Source organism: Lucilia sericata, unplaced genomic scaffold (genome assembly GCF_015586225.1).
Source record: "Lucilia sericata isolate MDLA Ls3-8-SP2 unplaced genomic scaffold, ASM1558622v1 Contig001366F_arrow, whole genome shotgun sequence".
NCBI classification, from domain to species: Eukaryota; Metazoa; Arthropoda; class Insecta; order Diptera; family Calliphoridae; genus Lucilia; species Lucilia sericata.
This window is the reverse complement of record NW_023995309.1, coordinates 58,312-77,266: the sequence shown is the minus strand read 5'-3', so window position 1 is coordinate 77,266 and position 18,955 is coordinate 58,312. Positions and strand designations below refer to the sequence as shown.

General features: G+C 33.0%; 1 protein-coding gene across 1 annotated transcript in view; it reads right to left on the bottom strand.

Annotated features, from left to right (window-relative positions):
• Positions 1-5,571: 5,571 nt before the first annotated feature.
• LOC119611121 (TOM1-like protein 9) overlaps positions 5,572-18,955 on the bottom strand; it is a 63,464-nt gene continuing 50,080 nt past the window's right edge. Inside the window, 13 exon segments of the mRNA XM_037966591.1 lie at positions 5,572-6,139; positions 8,416-8,560; positions 8,562-8,640; positions 8,642-8,700; positions 8,702-8,983; positions 8,985-9,035; positions 9,037-9,102; positions 9,104-9,145; positions 9,211-9,411; positions 9,474-9,509; positions 9,512-9,628; positions 9,630-9,821; positions 9,823-9,912. Of these exon segments, the coding sequence (XP_037822519.1) occupies positions 5,634-6,139; positions 8,416-8,560; positions 8,562-8,640; positions 8,642-8,700; positions 8,702-8,983; positions 8,985-9,035; positions 9,037-9,102; positions 9,104-9,145; positions 9,211-9,411; positions 9,474-9,509; positions 9,512-9,628; positions 9,630-9,821; positions 9,823-9,912 (1,866 nt within the window). The 3' untranslated portion in view covers positions 5,572-5,633.

Sequence of the window (18,955 nt, the reverse complement as noted above, 5' to 3'; positions counted from 1 at the left end):
AGTTTAGTCTATAGTCTAGTCTATAGTCTAGTCTATAGTCTAGTCTATAGTCTAGTCTATAGTCTAGTCTACAGTCTAGTCTATAGTCTAGTCTATAGTCTAGTCTATAGTCTAGTCTATAGTCTAGTCTATAGTCTAGTCTACAGTCTAGTCTCGTCTAGTATAGTCTAGTCTATAGTTAGCCTAGTAGTCTATAGTCTAGTCTATAGTCTAGTCCTATAGTCTAGTCTATAGTCTAGTCTATAGTCTAGTCTATAGTCTAGTCTATAGTCTAGTCTATAGTCTAGTCTCTAGTCTAGTCTATAGTCTAGTCTGTAGTCTAGTCTATAGTCTAGTCTGTAGTCTAGTCTATAGTCTAGTCTGTAGTCTAGTCTATAGTCTAGTCTGTAGTCTAGTCTATAGTCTAGTCTATAGTCTAGTCTATAGTCTAGTCTATAGTCTAGTCTATAGTCTAGTCTATAGTCTAGTCTATAGTCTAGTCTATAGTCTAGTCTATAGTCTAGTCTATAGTCTAGTCTATAGTCTAGTCTATAGTCTAGTCTATAGTCTAGTCTATAGTCTAGTCTATAGTCTAGTCTATAGTCTAGTCTATAGTCTAGTCTATAGTCTAGTCTATAGTCTAGTCTATAGTCTAGTCTATAGTCTAGTCTATAGTCTAGTCTATAGTCTAGTCTATAGTCTAGTCTATAGTCTAGTCTATAGTCTAGTCTATAGTCTAGTCTATAGTCTAGTCTATAGTCTAGTCTATAGTCTAGTCTATAGTCTAGTCTATAGTCTAGTCTCTAGTCTAGTCTATAGTCTAGTCTAGTCTAGTCTATAGTCTAGTCTATAGTCTAGTCTATAGTCTAGTCTATAGTCTAGTCTATAGTCTAGTCTATAGTCTAGTCTATAGTCTAGTCTATAGTCTAGTCTATAGTCTAGTCTATAGTCTAGTCTATAGTCTAGTCTATAGTCTAGTCTATAGTCTAGTCTATAGTCTAGTCTATAGTCTAGTCTATAGTCTAGTCTATAGTCTAGTCTATAGTCTAGTCTATAGTCTAGTCTATAGTCTAGTCTATAGTCTAGTCTATAGTCTAGTCTATAGTCTAGTCTATAGTCTAGTCTATAGTCTAGTCTATAGTCTAGTCTATAGTCTTGTCTATAGTCTAGTCTATAGTCTAGTCTATAGTCTAGTCTATAGTCTAGTCTATAGTCTAGTCTATAGTCTAGTCTATAGTCTAGTCTATAGTCTAGTCTCTAGTCTAGTCTATAGTCTAGTCTATAGTCTAGTCTATAGTCTAGTCTATAGTCTAGTCTATAGTCTAGTCTATAGTCTAGTCTATAGTCTAGTCTATAGTCTAGTCTATAGTCTAGTCTATAGTCTAGTCTATAGTCTAGTCTATAGTCTAGTCTATAGTCTAGTCTATAGTCTAGTCTATAGTCTAGTCTATAGTCTAGTCTATAGTCTAGTCTATAGTCTAGTCTATAGTCTAGTCTATAGTCTAGTCTATAGTCTAGTCTATAGTCTAGTCTATAGTCTAGTCTATAGTCTAGTCTATAGTCTAGTCTATAGTCTAGTCTATAGTCTAGTCTATAGTCTAGTCTATAGTCTGGTCTATAGTCTACTCTTGTCTATTAATACTGCAACTTCTCGGCCCTTATTTGCTCCCTTTTTTGAAAAAAACTCTTTTTCATTTTATACATTTAATTCATAAATTCATTATTACTTTTTTATTAAATCGACTTTCATGTTTTTTAATTTTCCTTTTTTTTATTTAAATGCTAATAATATTTGACAAATATCGAGTTTGTTTTGTGTAAGTGTATGTGGTTTATATATTTTTTTTTAGTTTTTTTTTTGCTGTTTAAACAGCATTTATGTTCAGATTTTTTTTTATTTTAAAGATTTTACAATTAAATTTTATTAATTAGTTTTTAGTTTGTTTTAGACAAATTTTTTTTTATTAGTTTTTTTTAAATTTTACGAATTTAAAATACAATAACTTGTGTTGTGTTTATATGTATGTGTGTGTTGTAAGTGGCATATTTTCAATATTATTTTGATTATTTCATAAATATTTATGTTTTTTTTTTTTTGTTATTTATTTAGTTAATTTAGTTTAGGACTATTTTAAAAATTAAGGTAAATTCTAAAAAGTTGTTTTTTAGTTTTTTTTTAATTTATTTTTTTTTTGGTTTTTATTAAATAGAGAACATTTTTTTTGTATTAATGCTAATAATTTTTTTTTTTTTTTTTGTTTTATAAAAAAGACAAAAAATTGTTGTGAAATAATTTGTAAAATTTTAATATTTATAAACTTATAAAGGTAAAACTAAACAAAAAATAATACTTTAAATAATTCTTCAAATAATTGTGTAAAAATTAAACCAATTTTAAAGCCTGTATTTTTATATAGAGATCTTTCCTGTAGTCTACGACATTCCCTTCAATGAAAATTTGCCCTAAAAAGTTCTTTTCTTAAAAATTAATAGTATTTAAAGGCAATTTAATACAACACGATGGTGTTGAACTTAGAAACTGAACTAATACTGAACTACAAACTGACCTAAAAACTGAACTTAAAACTGAACTGAGAACTAATGAACTCGAACTGAACTAGAAACTGAACTAGAACTGAACTAGAACTGAACTAGAACTGAAACTAGAACTGAACTAGAACTGAACTAGAACTGAACTAGAACTGAACTAGAACTGAACTTAGAACTGAACTAGAACTGAACTAGAACTGAAGAACTGAACTAGAACTGAACTAGAACTGAACTAGAACTGAACTAGAACTGAACTAGAACTGAACTAGAACTGAACTAGAACTGAACTAGAACTGAACTAGAACTGAACTAGAACTGAACTAGAACTGAACTAGAACTGAACTAGAACTGAACTAGAACTGAACTAGAACTGAACTAGAACTGAACTAGAACTGAACTAGAACTGAACTAGAACTGAACTAGAACTGAACTAGAACTGAACTAGAACTGAACTAGAACTGAACTAGAACTGAACTAGAACTGAACTAGAACTGAACTAGAACTGAACTAGAACTGAACTAGAACTGAACTAGAACTGAACTAGAACTGAACTAGAACTGAACTAGAACTGAACTAGAACTGAACTAGAACTGAACTAGAACTGAACTAGAACTGAACTAGAACTGAACTAGAACTGAACTAGAACTGAACTAGAACTGAACTAGAACTGAACTAGAACTGAACTAGAACTGAACTAGAACTGAACTAGAACTGAACTAGAACTGAACTAGAACTGAACTAGAACTGAACTAGAACTGAACTAGAACTGAACTAGAACTGAACTAGAACTGAACTAGAACTGAACTAGAACTGAACTAGAACTGAACTAGAACTGAACTAGAACTGAACTAGAACTGAACTAGAACTGAACTAGAACTGAACTAGAACTGAACTAGAACTGAACTAGAACTGAACTAGAACTGAACTAGAACTGAACTAGAACTGAACTAGAACTGAACTAGAACTGAACTAGAACTGAACTAGAACTGAACTAGAACTGAACTAGAACTGAACTAGAACTGAACTAGAACTGAACTAGAACTGAACTAGAACTGAACTAGAACTGAACTAGAACTGAACTAGAACTGAACTAGAACTGAACTAGAACTGAACTAGAACTGAACTAGAACTGAACTAGAACTGAACTAGAACTGAACTAGAACTGAACTAGAACTGAACTAGAAACTGAACTAGAACTGAACTAGAACTGAACTAGAACTGAACTAGAACTGAACTAGAACGGAACTAGAACTGAACTAGAACTGAACTAGAACTGAACTAGAACTGAACTAGAACTGAACTAGAACTGAACTAGAACTGAACTAGAACTGAACTAGAACTGAACTAGAACTGAACTAGAACTGAACTAGAACTGAACTAAACTGAACTAGAACTAGAACTGAACTAGAACTGAACTAGAACTGAACTAGAACTGAACTAGAACTGAACTAGAACTGAACTAGAACTGAACTAGAAAACTGAACTAGAACTGAACTTGAACTGAACTAGAACTGAACTAGAACTGAACTAGAACTGAACTAGAACTGAACTAGAACTGAACTAGAACTGAACTAGAACTGAACTAGAACTGAACTAGAACTGAACTAGAACTGAACTAGAACTGAACTAGAACTGAACTAGAACTGAACTAGAACTGAACTAGAACTGAACTAGAACTGAACTAGAACTGAACTAGAACTGAACTAGAACTGAACTAGAACTGAACTAGAACTGAACTAGCAAATAGTAAAAAAAGTAAAAAGTACCAATAAGAGTACTTTTTACAAAAGTACTTTTTTTCAATAAATATTTTTTTCAGCCTTTTTTTGTATTTTGTAAAGATATTTTTTTGTTACTTTTTCAAAAAAGTACTTTTAGGTACTTTTTGTAAAAAGTACTTTTTTGAATAACATAAATTTTTTTAAATTATTATTTGCTTTTTTGAGCTATATTTATAAAAATTTTGAAAAATAGGATGAAAATTATATAAATTTTTTTAAAATTTAAAAATTTTAACTTTTTGATTTATTAATTTAATTTTACACCAAATTATTTAAAACTTATAAATTGTCTGTTAAAAAGAAAATTAAAAATTTAAACAATAATTAGCTTTCTGTTTAAAAAAAAACATATTTTTTTTATAACTATAATGTTTTTTGTCATATTTTTTATAAATTTTTTGTTTATATCACCCTGTGTTGTAGTATTTTTTTAAATTTATTTTAAATTTGTTTTTTGTCTTTTTTTTTGTAATTTTTTTTATTAAAAATTATAAATCTTTTCACGCTTAAACATTTACAACAGTACATTTTGTTTTTATTTTTTTTTTTTATAATATAAAAGGGACTTAACTTAACACTTAATTTAGAGAAAATTTTATAAAAAAAAAATTATTAAAAATAAAAACAAAAACTCAAATAAAACAAAATTAATTCATAAAAAAAATTATTATATATATAATTTTTTTGTTATTTCTGTAAGGATTATGCTTGATTATTAACACTATTGTTTTTGTAATTGGTTTTTTGTGTGTAGTTGTTGGTATTATTGTTGTTATTTTTTTCTGATTGATAAATACTGTTAAGAATAAACTTGTAGTGGATTATTTAAATATTTTTTTTAAATTGTTTTTGTTTTTGGCTGTTTAAATATTTTTTTATAAAGTTTTTTACTATTTCTTCTGTTTGCATTTGGATTTTTATTATGTTATTGTTTAAATACGAGTAAAAACTATAAATTAAAAAATCAAAACAATAATGTTATATTAGCGCTTTTTTAAACGCCAAAACTTTAACAACTGAAAATGTTTAAATATTGACTATTATTTTTTTTAAATATTATTTAAACTAAAAAAATTTAAATTAACTCGTATTTGACTATTTCTGTTTATATTTCGTTAAGTTTTTTCTCAGCTTTATAGTATAATAGGAACCATCCTAATGTTTTTTTTTTTTTTTTGCAAAAAAAAAAAACAAAGATATTTTATGTTTTTTCATTTTCAAACTTAAACTATTTCAAAACAAAAAATATAAAAAAACACATTAAAAATCATAATGTCTATTCATGAGCCACATCTCCTCCATCCACTTGGATAAAACCCACACTTACTGTTGCTGCACCAGCAATTGCTCTACTTGATCTGCTGTGCGCAGCAGGAAAGCAGCACTTTCTCGATAGGCAGAAATCACTTGACGCGCAGCCGTTATCTCATTGGGACTCAGTTTGTGTGGCAACAAGGGTGGTGCTCGGACAGCATTTAAATCCATGTTATTGTTACTTAAATTTCCTAAAATCGGTTGTTGTTGCTGCTGCTGTTGTTGTTGTTGCTGTTGTTGTTGCTGCTGCTGTTGTTGCTGCTGTTGTTGCTGTTGCTGCTGCTGTTGGGCCTGTTGCAATTGCTGCAGCTGTTGGGTGGCTGTGGCCAGTACATTAGTATTGTTCACATTGCCATTGTTTAGATTTGTATTGACATTTAGTTGGTTAAGGGCTGCCAGGGTATTTATATTGTTGCCATTATTGGTGTTCGTATTCATAGTGCTGACGGTGGTTGAGGTGATGGGTGTGTTGATGGTGGAGGAGGAAGGCTTCATGGAAAGGTCGGTAGGTGTAACTGCAAGGAAAAGGACACAAAATTAGATACTAAATCGAAAAAGTTCCATTCTTGTTCTGTTCTAGTTCTGTTCTAGTTCTGTTCTAGTTCTGTTCTAGTTCTGTTCTAGTTCTGTTCTAGTTCTGTTCTAGTTCTGTTCTGTTCTGTTCTAGTTCTGTTCTAGTTCTGTTCTGTTCTAGTTGTGTTCTGTTCTGTTCTGTTCTAGTTCTGTTCTGTTCTAGTTCTGTTCTGTTCTAGTTCTGTTCTAGTTCTGTTCTAGTTCTGTTCTAGTTCTGTTCTAGTTCTGTTCTAGTTCTGTTCTAGTTCTGTTCTAGTTCTGTTCTAGTTCTGTTCTAGTTCTGTTCTAGTTCTGTTCTAGTTCTGTTCTAGTTCTGTTCTAGTTCTGTTCTAGTTCTGTTCTAGTTCTGTTCTAGTTCTGTTCTAGTTCTGTTCTAGTTCTGTTCTAGTTCTGTTCTAGTTCTGTTCTAGTTCTTTTCTAGTTCTGTTAGTTCTGTTCTAGTTCTGTTCTAGTTCTGTTCTAGTTCTGTTCCAGTTCTGTTCTAGTTCTGTTCTAGTTCTGTTCTAGTTCTGTTCTAGTTCTGTTCTAGTTCTGTTCTAGTTCTGTTCTAGTTCTGTTCTAGTTCTGTTCTAGTTCTGTTCTAGTTCTGTTCTAGTTCTGTTCTAGTTCTGTTCTAGTTCTGTTCTAGTTCTGTTCTAGTTCTGTTCTAGTTATGTTCTAGTTTCTGTTCAGTTCTGTTCTAGTCTGTTCTAGTTCTGTTCTAGTTCTGTTCTAGTTCTGTTCTAGTTCTGTTCTAGTTCTGTTCTAGTTCTGTTCTAGTTTGTTCTAGTTCTGTTCTAGTTCTGTTTCTAGTTCTGTTCTAGTTCTGTTCTAGTTCTGTTCTAGTTCTGTTCTAGTTCTGTTCTAGTTCTGTTCTAGTTCGTTTCTAGTTCTGTTCTAGTCTGTTCTAGTTCTGTTCTAGTTCTGTTCTAGTTCTGTTCTAGTTCTGTTCTAGTTCTGTTCTAGTTCTGTTCTAGTTCTGTTCTAGTTCTGTTCGTTATGTTCAGTTCTGTTCTAGTTCTGTTCTAGTTCTGTTCTAGTTCTGTTCTAGTTCTGTTCTAGTTCTGTTCTAGTTCTGTTCTAGTTCTGTTCTAGTTCTGTTCTAGTCTGTTCTAGTTCTGTTCTAGTTCTGTTCTAGTTCTGTTCTAGTTCTGTTCTAGTTGTTCTAGTTCTGTTCTAGTTCTGTTCTAGTTCTGTTCTAGTTCTGTTCTAGTTCTGTTCTAGTTCTGTTCTAGTTCTGTTCTAGTTCTGTTCTAGTTCTGTTCTAGTTCGTTCTATGTTCTAGTTGTCTAGTTTGTTCTAGTTCTGTTTCTAGTTCTGTTCTAGTTCTGTTCTAGTTCTGTTCTAGTTCTGTTCTAGTTCGTTCTAGTTCTGTTCTAGTTCTGTTTAGTTCTGTTCTAGTTCTGTTCTAGTTCTGTTCTAGTTCTGTTCTAGTTGTTCTAGTTATGTTCTAGTTCTGTTCTAGTTCTGTTCTAGTTCTGTTCTAGTTCTGTTCTAGTTCTGTTTCTAGTTCTGTTCTAGTTCTGTTCTAGTTCTGTTCTAGTTCTGTTCTAGTTCTGTTCTAGTTCTGTTCTAGTTCTGTTCTAGTTCTTTCTAGTTCTGTTCTAGTTCTGTTCTAGTTCTGTTCTAGTTTTTCTGTTCTGTTCAGTTCTGTTCTAGTTCTGTTCTAGTTCTGTTCTAGTTCTGTTCTAGTTCTGTTCTAGTTCTGTTCTAGTTCTGTTCTAGTCTGTTCTAGTTCTTTCTAGTTCTGTTCTAGTTCTGTTCTAGTTCTGTTCTAGTTCTGTTCTAGTTCTGTTCTAGTTCTGTTCTAGTTCTGTTCTAGTTCTGTTCTAGTTCTGTTCTAGTTCTGTTCTAGTTCTGTTTAGTTCTGTTCTAGTTCTGTTCTAGTTCTGTTCTAGTTCTGTTCTAGTTCTGTTCTAGTTCTGTTCTAGTTCTGTTCTAGTTCTGTTCTAGTTCTGTTCTAGTTCTGTTCTAGTTCTGTTCTAGTTCTGTTCTAGTTCTGTTCTAGTTCTGTTCTAGTTCTGTTAGTTCTAGTTCTGTTCTAGTTCTGTTCTAGTTCTGTTCTAGTTCTGTTCTAGTTCGTTCTAGTTCTGTTCTAGTTCTGTTCTAGTTCTGTTCTAGTTCTGTTCTAGTTCTGTTCTAGTTCTGTTCTAGTTCTGTTCTAGTTCTGTTCTAGTTCCTGTAGTTCTCTTCTAGTTCTGTTTTAGTTCTGTTCTAGTTCTGTGTTTTTTGCACTTACCATTTCCTAAAGTGCCAACACCCGGAAAATAGGCTGGATATGTTGGCGTACGACCCGCCACTGCAGCCGCCGCAGCTGCGACAAATGGTGAGGCGCCACTGGGTGATGTAAAATCTGTTGGTCTATAGAGAGGACTTGTTGCCGGCCATACCAGTTAGACCAGTAGCCGTGCCATTAGCGCCACTGTTACCATTGGCTAAAGTCGTTGCCAATGGTTTTAATTTCCATGCCCGAAGCACTGGCATTTGAACTTAAAGCTAAAGGAGAACTACGATTTGAATTGATTGCCACCACTGCCGACACTAGAGGAAGCAGCCACTGCAGCGGCGGCAGCAGCAGCAACCGCAGCAAGCCGGGTCAGAGACAAAGGTTCAGCTGTATCTGAATTGGGGGTTAGAACGAGCAAAGCCCGTGCCGGTGGCCAAAAGGTTAAAGCAGCTGAAGTGGCGGCATTTGAACCATCATTGGCAGAGGCTGAAGTAACGGTGGACGAAGTGCTGGCACCTCCAATAGAGGCTGCTGAGCTAGTGGTGGCCGCTACAGCGGCAGCTGCTGCAGCAGCAGCGGCGGGCGGCAGCAGCTACTGCAGAACCGGGAGCGGGTATGGCATGAGTAATGGGCCTCTAAACCAATGCGCATGCGTTTGGCATTAAGGGATTCGTTTTCACAAGCAATGGCTAGGATTTGTTTCGGCTTGTACGGAAGTTAGATGGGCTGGTGTGGGGCGGGTCTGTGGAAGGATAATACTACAATTAATTAGCTGACATTTAGAGTGAATAGAATTTCCGAACTCACCGTATTCTCCCAACCATCTCTGGTTTTCTTATTACGCCGGCAAGACTTTAAATATGTGCGTATACGTTTGCGTGAACGATCACTAAATTCGGGAAATTGACGGGCGCATGAATCAATAATGGCTTGGATTTTTTCTTTAGGCTGTTTAGAGATGGGTACAATGCGATCTAGATTTTCGTCCACAAATAAACGTACAAACATCTAAAGGAAACACATTCGATTACGAACATTCTTCAAATCTACATTAAAATATTAAGACTTACATTAAAAGCCTTTAATCTTTCTGGATCATGTGACTGTGCAAATTTTTATCTATTTTGTCATCCGAGTCATCTTCCGAACCCTCATCCTCCTCCTTTTGACCCGATGAGTTAGTCTCATCTTGTGTTTCCATGGGTGAGGGATTTGTTTCTCTGGGCAACAGGTGACAGCGAAGCATCAAGTTTATTACCCGATGCAGCTGCTGCACTTTGTGCTAAAGCATTTTTTTGATATTGCGCCCATAGACCACCTACAACTGCCAAATCGGGTCCTTCAGTGCCATTGCGTACCGCATTGGAGTTCTGATAATTCCAGGCCAGTAGCATGAGTTTTAGTTTGTCGGCATCTTTTCATGAGACCAGCATAGGCATCGCCCTCCGTGTTGGTATCGGAAGAGTTGGTGGTTTCACTCGGCGTTGGTATGGTTGGTGGTATGATTTCCTAAAATGACAAGAATGACAGTGGAAGGATTAGAATATTGTTTTTAAATTAAAATAACGTAAAACATTTGCAAAAGTATTAAAATTTGCAGATTATGGGGCTAGTTCAGTTCAAGTTCAGTTCTAGTTCAGTTCTAATTCAGTTCTAGTTTAGTTCTAGTTCAGTTCTAGTTCAGTTCTAGTTCAGTTCTAGTCTCAGTTCTAGTTCAGTTCTAGTTCGGTTCTAGTTCATTTCTAGTTCAGTTCTAGTTCAGTTCTAGTTCAGTTCTAGTTAAGTTCTAGTTCAGTTCTAGTTCAGTTCTAGTTCAGTTCTAGTTCAGTTCTAGTTCAGTTCTAGTTCAGTTCTAGTTCAGTTCTAGTTCAGTTCTAGTTCAGTTCTAGTCAGTTCTAGTTCAGTTCTAGTACAGTTCTAGTACAGTTCTAGTTCAGTTCTAGTTCAGTTCTAGTTCAGTCTAGTTCAGTTCTAGTTCAGTTCTAGTTCAGTTCTAGTTCAGTTCTAGTTCAGTTCTAGTTCAGTTCTAGTTCAGTTTCTAGTTCGATTCTAGTTCAGTTCTAGTTCAGTTCTAGTTCAGATCTAGTTCAGTTCTAGTTTCAGTTCTAGTTCAGTTCTAGTTCAGTTTCTAGTTCAGTTCTAGTTCAGTTCTAATTCAGTTCTAATTCAGTTCTAGTTCAGTTCTAGTTCAGTTCTAGTTCTGTTCTAGTTCAGTTCTAGTTCAGTTCTAGTTCAGTTCTAGTTCAGTTCTAGTTCAGTTCTAGTTCAGTTCTAGTCGGTTCTAGTCAGTTCTAGTTCAGTTCTAGTTCCGTTCTAGTTCAGTTCTAGTTCAGTTCTAGTTCAGTTCTAGTTCAGTTCTAGTCAGTTCTAGTTCAGTTCTAGTTCAGTTCTAGTTCAGTTCTAGTTCAGTTCTAGTTCAGTTCTAGTTCAGTTCTAGTTCAGTTCTACTTCAGTTCTAGTTCAGTTCTAGTTCAGTTCTAGTTCAGTTTAGTTCAGTTCTAGTTCAGTTCTAGTTCAGTTCTAGTTCAGTTCTAGTTCAGTTCTAGTTCAGTTCTAGTTCAGTTCTAGTTCAGTTATAGTTTAGTTCTAGTTCAGTTCTAGTTCAGTTCTAGTTCAGTTCTAGTTCAGTTCTAGTTCAGTTATAGTTCAGTTCTAGTTCAGTTCTAGTTCAGTTCTAGTTCAGTTCTAGTTCAGTTCTAGTTCAGTTCTAGTTCAGTTCTAGTTCAGTTAGTTCAGTTCTAGTTCATTCTAGTTCAGTTTCTAGTTCAGTTCTAGTACAGTTCTAGTACAGTTCTAGTTCAGTTCTAGTTCAGTTCTAGTTCAGTTCTAGTTCAGTTCTAGTTCAGTTCTAGTTCAGTTCTAGTTCAGTTCTAGTTCAGTTCTAGTTCAGTTCTAGTTCAGTTCTAGTTCAGTTCTAGTTCAGTTTTAGTTCAGTTCTAGTTCAGTTCTAGTTCAGTTCTAGTTCAGTTCTAGTTCAGTTCTAGTTCAGTTCTAGTTCAGTTCTAGTTCAGTTCTAGTTCAGTTCTAGTTCAGTTCTAGTTCAGTTCTAGTTCAGTTCTAGTTCAGTTCTAGTTCAGTTCTAGTTCAGTTCTAGTTCAGTTCTAGTTCAGTTCTAGTTCAGTTCTAGTTCAGTTCTAGTTCAGTTCTAGTTCAGTTCTAGTTCAGTTCTAGTTCAGTTCTAGTTCAGTTCTAGTTCAGTTCTAGTTCAGTTCTAGTTCAGTTCTAGTACAGTTCTAGTACAGTTCTAGTTCAGTTCTAGTTCAGTTCTAGTTCAGTTCTAGTTCAGTTCTAGTTCAGTTCTAGTTCAGTTCTAGTTCAGTTCTAGTTCAGTTTCTAGTTCAGTTCTAGTTCAGTTCTAGTTCAGTTCTAGTTCAGTTCTAGTTCAGTTCTAGTTCAGTTCTAGTCAGTTAGTTCAGTTCTAGTTCAGTTCTAGTTCAGTTCTAGTTCAGTTCTAGTTCAGTTCTAGTTCAGTTCTAGTTCAGTTCTAGTTCAGTTCTAGTTCAGTTCTAGTTCAGTTTTCTAGTTCAGTTCTAGTTCAGTTCTAGTTCAGTTCTAGTTCAGTTCTAGTACAGTTCTAGTACAGTTCTAGTACAGTTCTAGTTCAGTTCTAGTTCAGTTCTAGTTCAGTTCTAGTTCAGTTCTAGTTCAGTTCTAGTTCAGTTCTAGTTCAGTTCTAGTTCAGTTCTAGTTCAGTTCTAGTTCAGTTCTAGTTCAGTTCTAGTTCAGTTCAAGTTCAGTTCAAGTTCCGTTCTAGTTCTAATTCAGTTCTAATTCAGTTCTAGTTTGGTTCTAGTTCAGTTCTAGTTCAGTTCTAGTCTCAGTTCTAGTTCAGTTCTAGTTCAGTTCTAGTTCAGTTCTAGTTCAGTTCTAGTTCAGTTCTAGTTCAGTTCTAGTTCAGTTCTAGTTCAGTTCTAGTTCAGTTCTAGTTCAGTTCTAGTTCAGTTCTAGTTCAGTTCTAGTTCAGTTCTAGTTCAGTTCTAGTTCAGTTCTAGTTCAGTTCTAGTTCAGTTCTAGTTCAGTTCTAGTTCAGTTCTAGTTCAGTTCTAGTTCAGTTCTAGTTCAGTTCTAGTTTCAGTTCTAGTTCAGTTCTAGTTCAGTTCTAGTTCAGTTCTAGTTCAGTTCTAGTTCAGTTCTAGTTCAGTTCTAGTTCAGTTCTAGTTCAGTTCTAGTTCAGTTCTAGTTCAGTTCTAGTTCAGTTCTAGTTCAGTTCCAGACCTGGGATAAATGCATTAAATGTGTTAATGCATTAACAATTTTTTCTACATTAAAAAAAATTAATTTTAATGCAAGTTTATTGCATTAACATTAACATGGGTACATTTAATGCATTAAATTTGCATTAACATTAAATATTTTTAAATTTAATGCATTAATTTACATTAACATTAAATATTTGTGAAATTAATGCATTAATTTTGCATTAACATTAAATATCTTTGAATTTAATGCATTAATTTTCCATTAACATTAAATAATAAATAATAAAATTAATGCATTAATTTTCCATTAACATTAATGTATAAAATAATTTATAAAAATAAGAATACAGCGCTAAAGACCTCGGTCTAACTAAATTCAAGTAAAATTGAATGTGTTAAAGTCCTTTCTAATAAGTCCTATACTCGATAATACATGTTAGAAGAATAGTATCACTTCCCAGATATTCCTTTTTTAGTTTATTTTGTTAAAGTCCTTTCTAATAAGTCCTATACTCGATAATACATATTAGAAGAATAGTATCACTTCCCAGATAGTTTATTTTGTCTGTGGAATCTTATATAAATATCATATTTAAAACACACAAGTTTGAATGGAATATAGGAGTTATTAGAAAGGACTTTAACCTATTTAATTTTAGTTGTATTTAGTTAGATCGAGGTCTCTTTTGCTGTATTTTTATTTATGTTTATCAATTTTTATATATATTAAGTTAATGGATATTAATGCATTAATTTTATTGCTTATTAATGTCTAATGTAAAATTAATGCCACTAATTCAGATATATTTAATGTTAATGCAAAATTAATGCATTAATTTCAAAAATATTAATGTTAATGTAAAATTAATGCATTAATTCAAAAATATTTAATGTTAATGGAAATTTAATGCATTAAATTTTACAAATTTAATGTTAATGCAATATTTTTTACATTAAATTAATTTTTTTTTAATTTAATGTTAATGCTAATTAATGGAAATCGCCCAGGTCTGTTCAGTTTCTAGTTCAGTTCTAGTTCAGTTCTAGTTCAGTTCTAGTTCAGTTCTAGTTCAGTTCTAGTTCAGTTCTAGTTCAGTTCTAGTTCAGTCTAGTCGTTCTAGTTCAGTTCTAGTTCAGTTCTAGTTCAGTTCTAGTTCAGTTTAGTTCAGTTCTAGTTCAGTTCTAGTTCAGTTCTAGTTCAGTTAGTTCGTCTAGTTCAGTTTAGTCAGTTCTAGTTCAGTTCTAGTTCAGTCTAGTTCAGTTCTAGTTCAGTTCTAGTTCAGTCTAGTCAGTTCTAGTTCAGTTCTAGTTCAGTTCTAGTTCAGTTCTAGTTCAGTTCTAGTTCAGTTCAAGTTCAGTTCAAGTTCAGTTCTAGTTCTAATTTCAGTTCTAATTCAGTTCTAGTTAGTTCTAGTTTAAGTTCTAGTTCAGTTCTAGTTCAGTTCTAGTTCAGTTCTAGTTCAGTTCTAGTTCAGTTCTAGTTCAGTTCTAGTTCAGTTCTAGTTCAGTTCTAGTTCAGTTCTAGTTCAGTTCTAGTTCAAGTTCTAGTTCAGTTCTAGTTCAGTTCTAGTTCAGTTCTAGTTCAGTTCTAGTTCAGTCTATAGTTCAGTTCTAGTTCAGTTCTAGTTCAGTTCTAGTTCAGTTCTAGTTCAGTTCTAGTTCAGTTCTAGTTTCAGTTCTAGTTCAGTTCTAGTTCAGTTCTAGTTCAGTTCTAGTTCAGTTCTAGTTCAGTTCTAGTTCAGTTCTAGTTCAGTTTCTAGTTCAGTTTCTAGTTCAGTTCTAGTTCAGTTTCTAGTTCAGTTCTAGTTCAGTCTAGTTCAGTTCTAGTTCAGTTTAGTTTCAGTTCTAGTTCAGTTCTAGTTCAGTTCTAGTTCAGTTCTAGTTCAGTTCTAGTTCAGTTCTAGTTCAGCCTTCTAGTTCAGTTCTAGTTCAGTTCTAGTTCAGTTCTAGTTCAGTTCTAGTTCAGTTCTAGTTCAGTTCTAGTTCAGTTCTAGTTCAGTTCTAGTTCAGTTCTAGTCAGTTCTAGTTTAGTTCTAGTTCAGTTCTAGTCAGTTCTAGTTCAGTTCTAGTTCAGTTCTAGTTCAGTTCTAGTTCAGTTCTACTTGAGTTTCAGTTCATATCTATCTTTAGTTCTAGTGTGCAAAAAATTATATATTTTTCTTTACTCATACTTTTCACATTTACTTAAGCTTACTTATCCATCAGCTAAAAACCACAAATCTTAGGAAAAATAAAAAAAGTCTAACTTTGATTTGTAATTGAAAGTATTTGCAAATGAAACAACAAACGCATGACCACCAGCTTTTAAACGGGCTTTCAAATAGTATTTTGGTGTTTGTCAAAGAAAAATCCCAATAAAACATAAAATGTCATTTTATGTAAAAGCATTTGCAATTTTTTTTGGAAGACACCAAAAGAAATCCAAAAACCTCAGAACAAAAGTTTTGTAAACAGTTTGTTTTAAAACTCAATGATTTGATTATACAAAAAAGAAATTGATTAGAGTGTTTTAGCCGGCAAAAAAGTATGCTTTGATTTTTTACTTTTTTTTTTTTTGTTGAAAGCAAGCCACCAAATTTCTTTCTTATAATTTTAAGACCTTTTTTGCTAGAGATTTTTGTTAGAAAACTTTAAATAGAGTTTTTTTGTATGTTCTGTTAGCTGGTATTTTCTCACCCTGTTGCTTTTTACCGAAAACTTTCTTTTGATGTTAGATTTAAGAAAAAACTATTTAAAGAACAAAATGTTTACTGGAGTTGGTAATAGATTTTATGGTAATAAACCCTTTGCTATGGTTAAGCTATAGAAAAATAGAAGAGAAAAACAAAACATTCCACCCAAAATATATGCAACATATTTTGTTCTAAAACTACTCCTAGTAGTATACTACTTGATTTTATTAAATAAATTTACACATTTATATTTTATTTAGTTTTTTTTGTTTTGTTTTGCTAACAAGTACATATTCTATCCACATACATTTTGTAAATTGTAATATTTTCTTTTATTTTTCTTCTACCTCTGGCTTCTTGCAACATACACGCATACATACGTAAGATTAAGTGATGTCTACCACCATTAAAAACCCCCCTAAGATATGCTTTCTTTAAATTTCTTTTAAACATGCATGTGTGAGAATTTCTTATAGTTTTTGGCGTTGACATTTCATACTCTGCCTCTTTTACCCGTTTTGAGATGAAAGAAAAAAACTCTTTAAATCTAAAGTTTTTGGGGTCCTTTTACCCACTACAAAGAGTAGTTGTTGTTCAAAGAGCATGAGTAAACTAGTGTATGGAAGAAAGTTTTCTTTTTATTGTTGTAGTTGTTTTTACTTAGTCTAAAGGAGTGTGTAGACAATTCATAATATATAAAGACTATTTAGTCCTTATACTCTTACACTGACACACGCTTATACACAATCATACTCACACACACACACATCTGTTGCTTTTATAATTATTTATATGCAGAGACTTGCTTACAAGGAAATAAATATTCAAATATTTTCAAATCGTCTACTTCGCTCCCACAACACAAGGACTCAAAAACTACTGTATCTTCAAATACTATTACATGTTATTACTTAAAAGTATGAGTTTTGAACATGTTTGTCTAACTTCTGTTGATATGTAGATATGTATAAGTAAATTGGTATGTGTATTGCATGTATATAAATTAAAATGCCTAAACAAGATCCTTCCACAAACATAAGTTTAAATTTGCAGTAGAAGGAGACAGACTCCTTTCCTCTTCAAGTCAGAGTCTATTGCTATTTCAAGTAGAAATAAAAATCTTATTTTTAAGAAAACTTATTATGTATGTGTGTATGGATGGATGGGTGTCTGACTGTGTGTATTTGATGTTTCCCTTTTCGTTTAGTCGTTTTCTTTCTAATGCTTTGCAATTGTAAGAAAATGTTGGGTAATAGTTTTAAGACATTTTACTTTGATGATTTAGACAATTTTGAGTAACAGGCGGTGGCAGGGTAATGTTTTGTAGTTTCAACAGAAGATTGTGCGTAAAGGGTTTCTTTAAAATAATTTAACGCCTAAAAGTATATGTAGTTTGTAAGGTTTTCTTTATTTCTGAGGTTATGTAAACTTATACAAGAAAAAGCTAATGTTTTTGGGGGTAATTTAATGAAATACAAATAAATATACATTATCGAAGAAATCTAATTACTTAGAAGGCCAAAAAATAGTCTGGAAAGAAGAATGGAAGGTCAAGGTTTTGAGCTAAAAAGCCTTATAAGTATGCTTTATATTTGAATGTAAAGTACAAAAAATAAAGGAGGACTTTCAAAAGTAATTGCTTATCTAAACAAGAATTGAACTAGAACTGAACTAGAACTGAACTAGAACTGAACTAGAACTGAACTAGAACTGAACTAGAACTGAACTAGAACTGAACTAAACTGAACTAGTACTGAACTAGAACTGAACTAGAACTGAACTAGAACTGAACTAGAACTGAACTAGAACTGAACTAGAACTGAACTAGAACTGAACTAGAACTGAACTAGAACTGAACTAGAACTGAACTAGAACTGAACTAGAACTAAACTAGAAATAGAACTGAACTAGAACTAGAACTGAACTAGAACTGAACTAGAACTGAACTAGAACTGAACTAGAACTGAACTAGAACTGAACTAGAACTGAACTAGAACTGAACTAGAACTGAACTAGAACTGAACTAGAACTGAACTAGAACTGAACTAGAACTGAACTAGAACTGAACTAGAACTGAACTAGAACTGAACTAGAACTGAACTAGAACTGAACTAGAACTGAACTAGAACTGAACTAGAACTGAACTAGAACTGAACTAGAACTGAACTAGAACTGAACTAGAACTGAACTAGAACTGAACTAGAACTGAACTAGAACTGAACTAGAACTGAACTAGAACTGAACTAGAACTGAACTAGAACTGAACTAGAACTGAACTAGAACTGAACTAGAACTGAACTAGAACTGAACTAGAACTGAACTAGAACTGAACTAGAACTGAACTAGAACTGAACTAGAACTGAACTAGAACTGAACTAGAACTGAACTAGAACTGAACTAGAACTGAACTAGAACTGAACTAGAACTGAACTAGAACTGAACTAGAACTGAACTAGAACTGAACTAGAACTGAACTAGAACTGAACTAGAACTGAACTAGAACTGAACTAGAACTGAACTAGAACTGAACTAGAACTGAACTAGAACTGAACTAAAACTGAACTAGAACTGAACTAGAACTGAACTACAACTGAACTAGAACTGAACTAGAACTGAACTAGAACTGAACTAGAACTGAACTAGTACTGATCTAGAACTGAACTAGAACTGAACTAGAACAGAACTAGAACTGAACTAGAACTGAACTAGAACTGAACTAGAACTGAACTAGAACTGAACTAGAACTGAACTAGAACTGAACTAGAACTGAACTAGAACTGAACTAGAACTGAACAAGAACTGAACAAGAACTGAACTAGAACTGAACTAGAACTGAACTAGAACTGAACTAGAACTGAACTAGAACTGAACTAGAACTGAACTAGAACTGAACTAGAACTGAACTAGAACTGAACTAGAACTGAACTAGAACTGAACTAGAACTGAACTAGAACTGAACTAGAACTGAACTAGAACTGAACTAGAACTGAACTAGAACTGAACTAGAACTGAACTAGAACTGAACTAGAACTGAACTAGAACTGAACTAGAACTGAACTAGAACTGAACTAGAACTGAACTAGAACTGAACTAGAACTGAACTAGAACTGAACTAGAACTGAACTAGAACTGAACTAGAACTGAACTAGAACTGAACTAGAACTGAACTAGAACTGAACTAGAACTGAACTAGAACTGAACTAGAACTGAACTAGAACTGAACTAGAACTGAACTAGAACTGAACTAGAACTGAACTAGAACTGAACTAGAACTGAACTAGAACTGAACTAGAACTGAACTAGAACTGAACTAGAACTGAACTAGAACTGAACTAGAACTGAACTAGAACTGAACTAGACCTGAACTAGAACTGAACTAGAACTGAACTAGAACTGAACTAGAACTGAACTAGAACTGAACTAGAACTGAACTAGAACTGAACTAGAAATGAACTAGACCTGAACTAGAACTGAACTAGAATTAAAAATGATTCGAATTATCGCGTTTCTAGGCATTTGTTGTTTAAATGAGTGAATAAAAAAGCTTCATGGAATTTTTTCACATAAAAATAACTTAAAAAACATTTGCCAATTTTTTAATTGGTAATATCCTTTTCAAATTAAAAACTAACATTTGATTGACACATAGTTACAATTACATGCATTTATACATAAATTTTT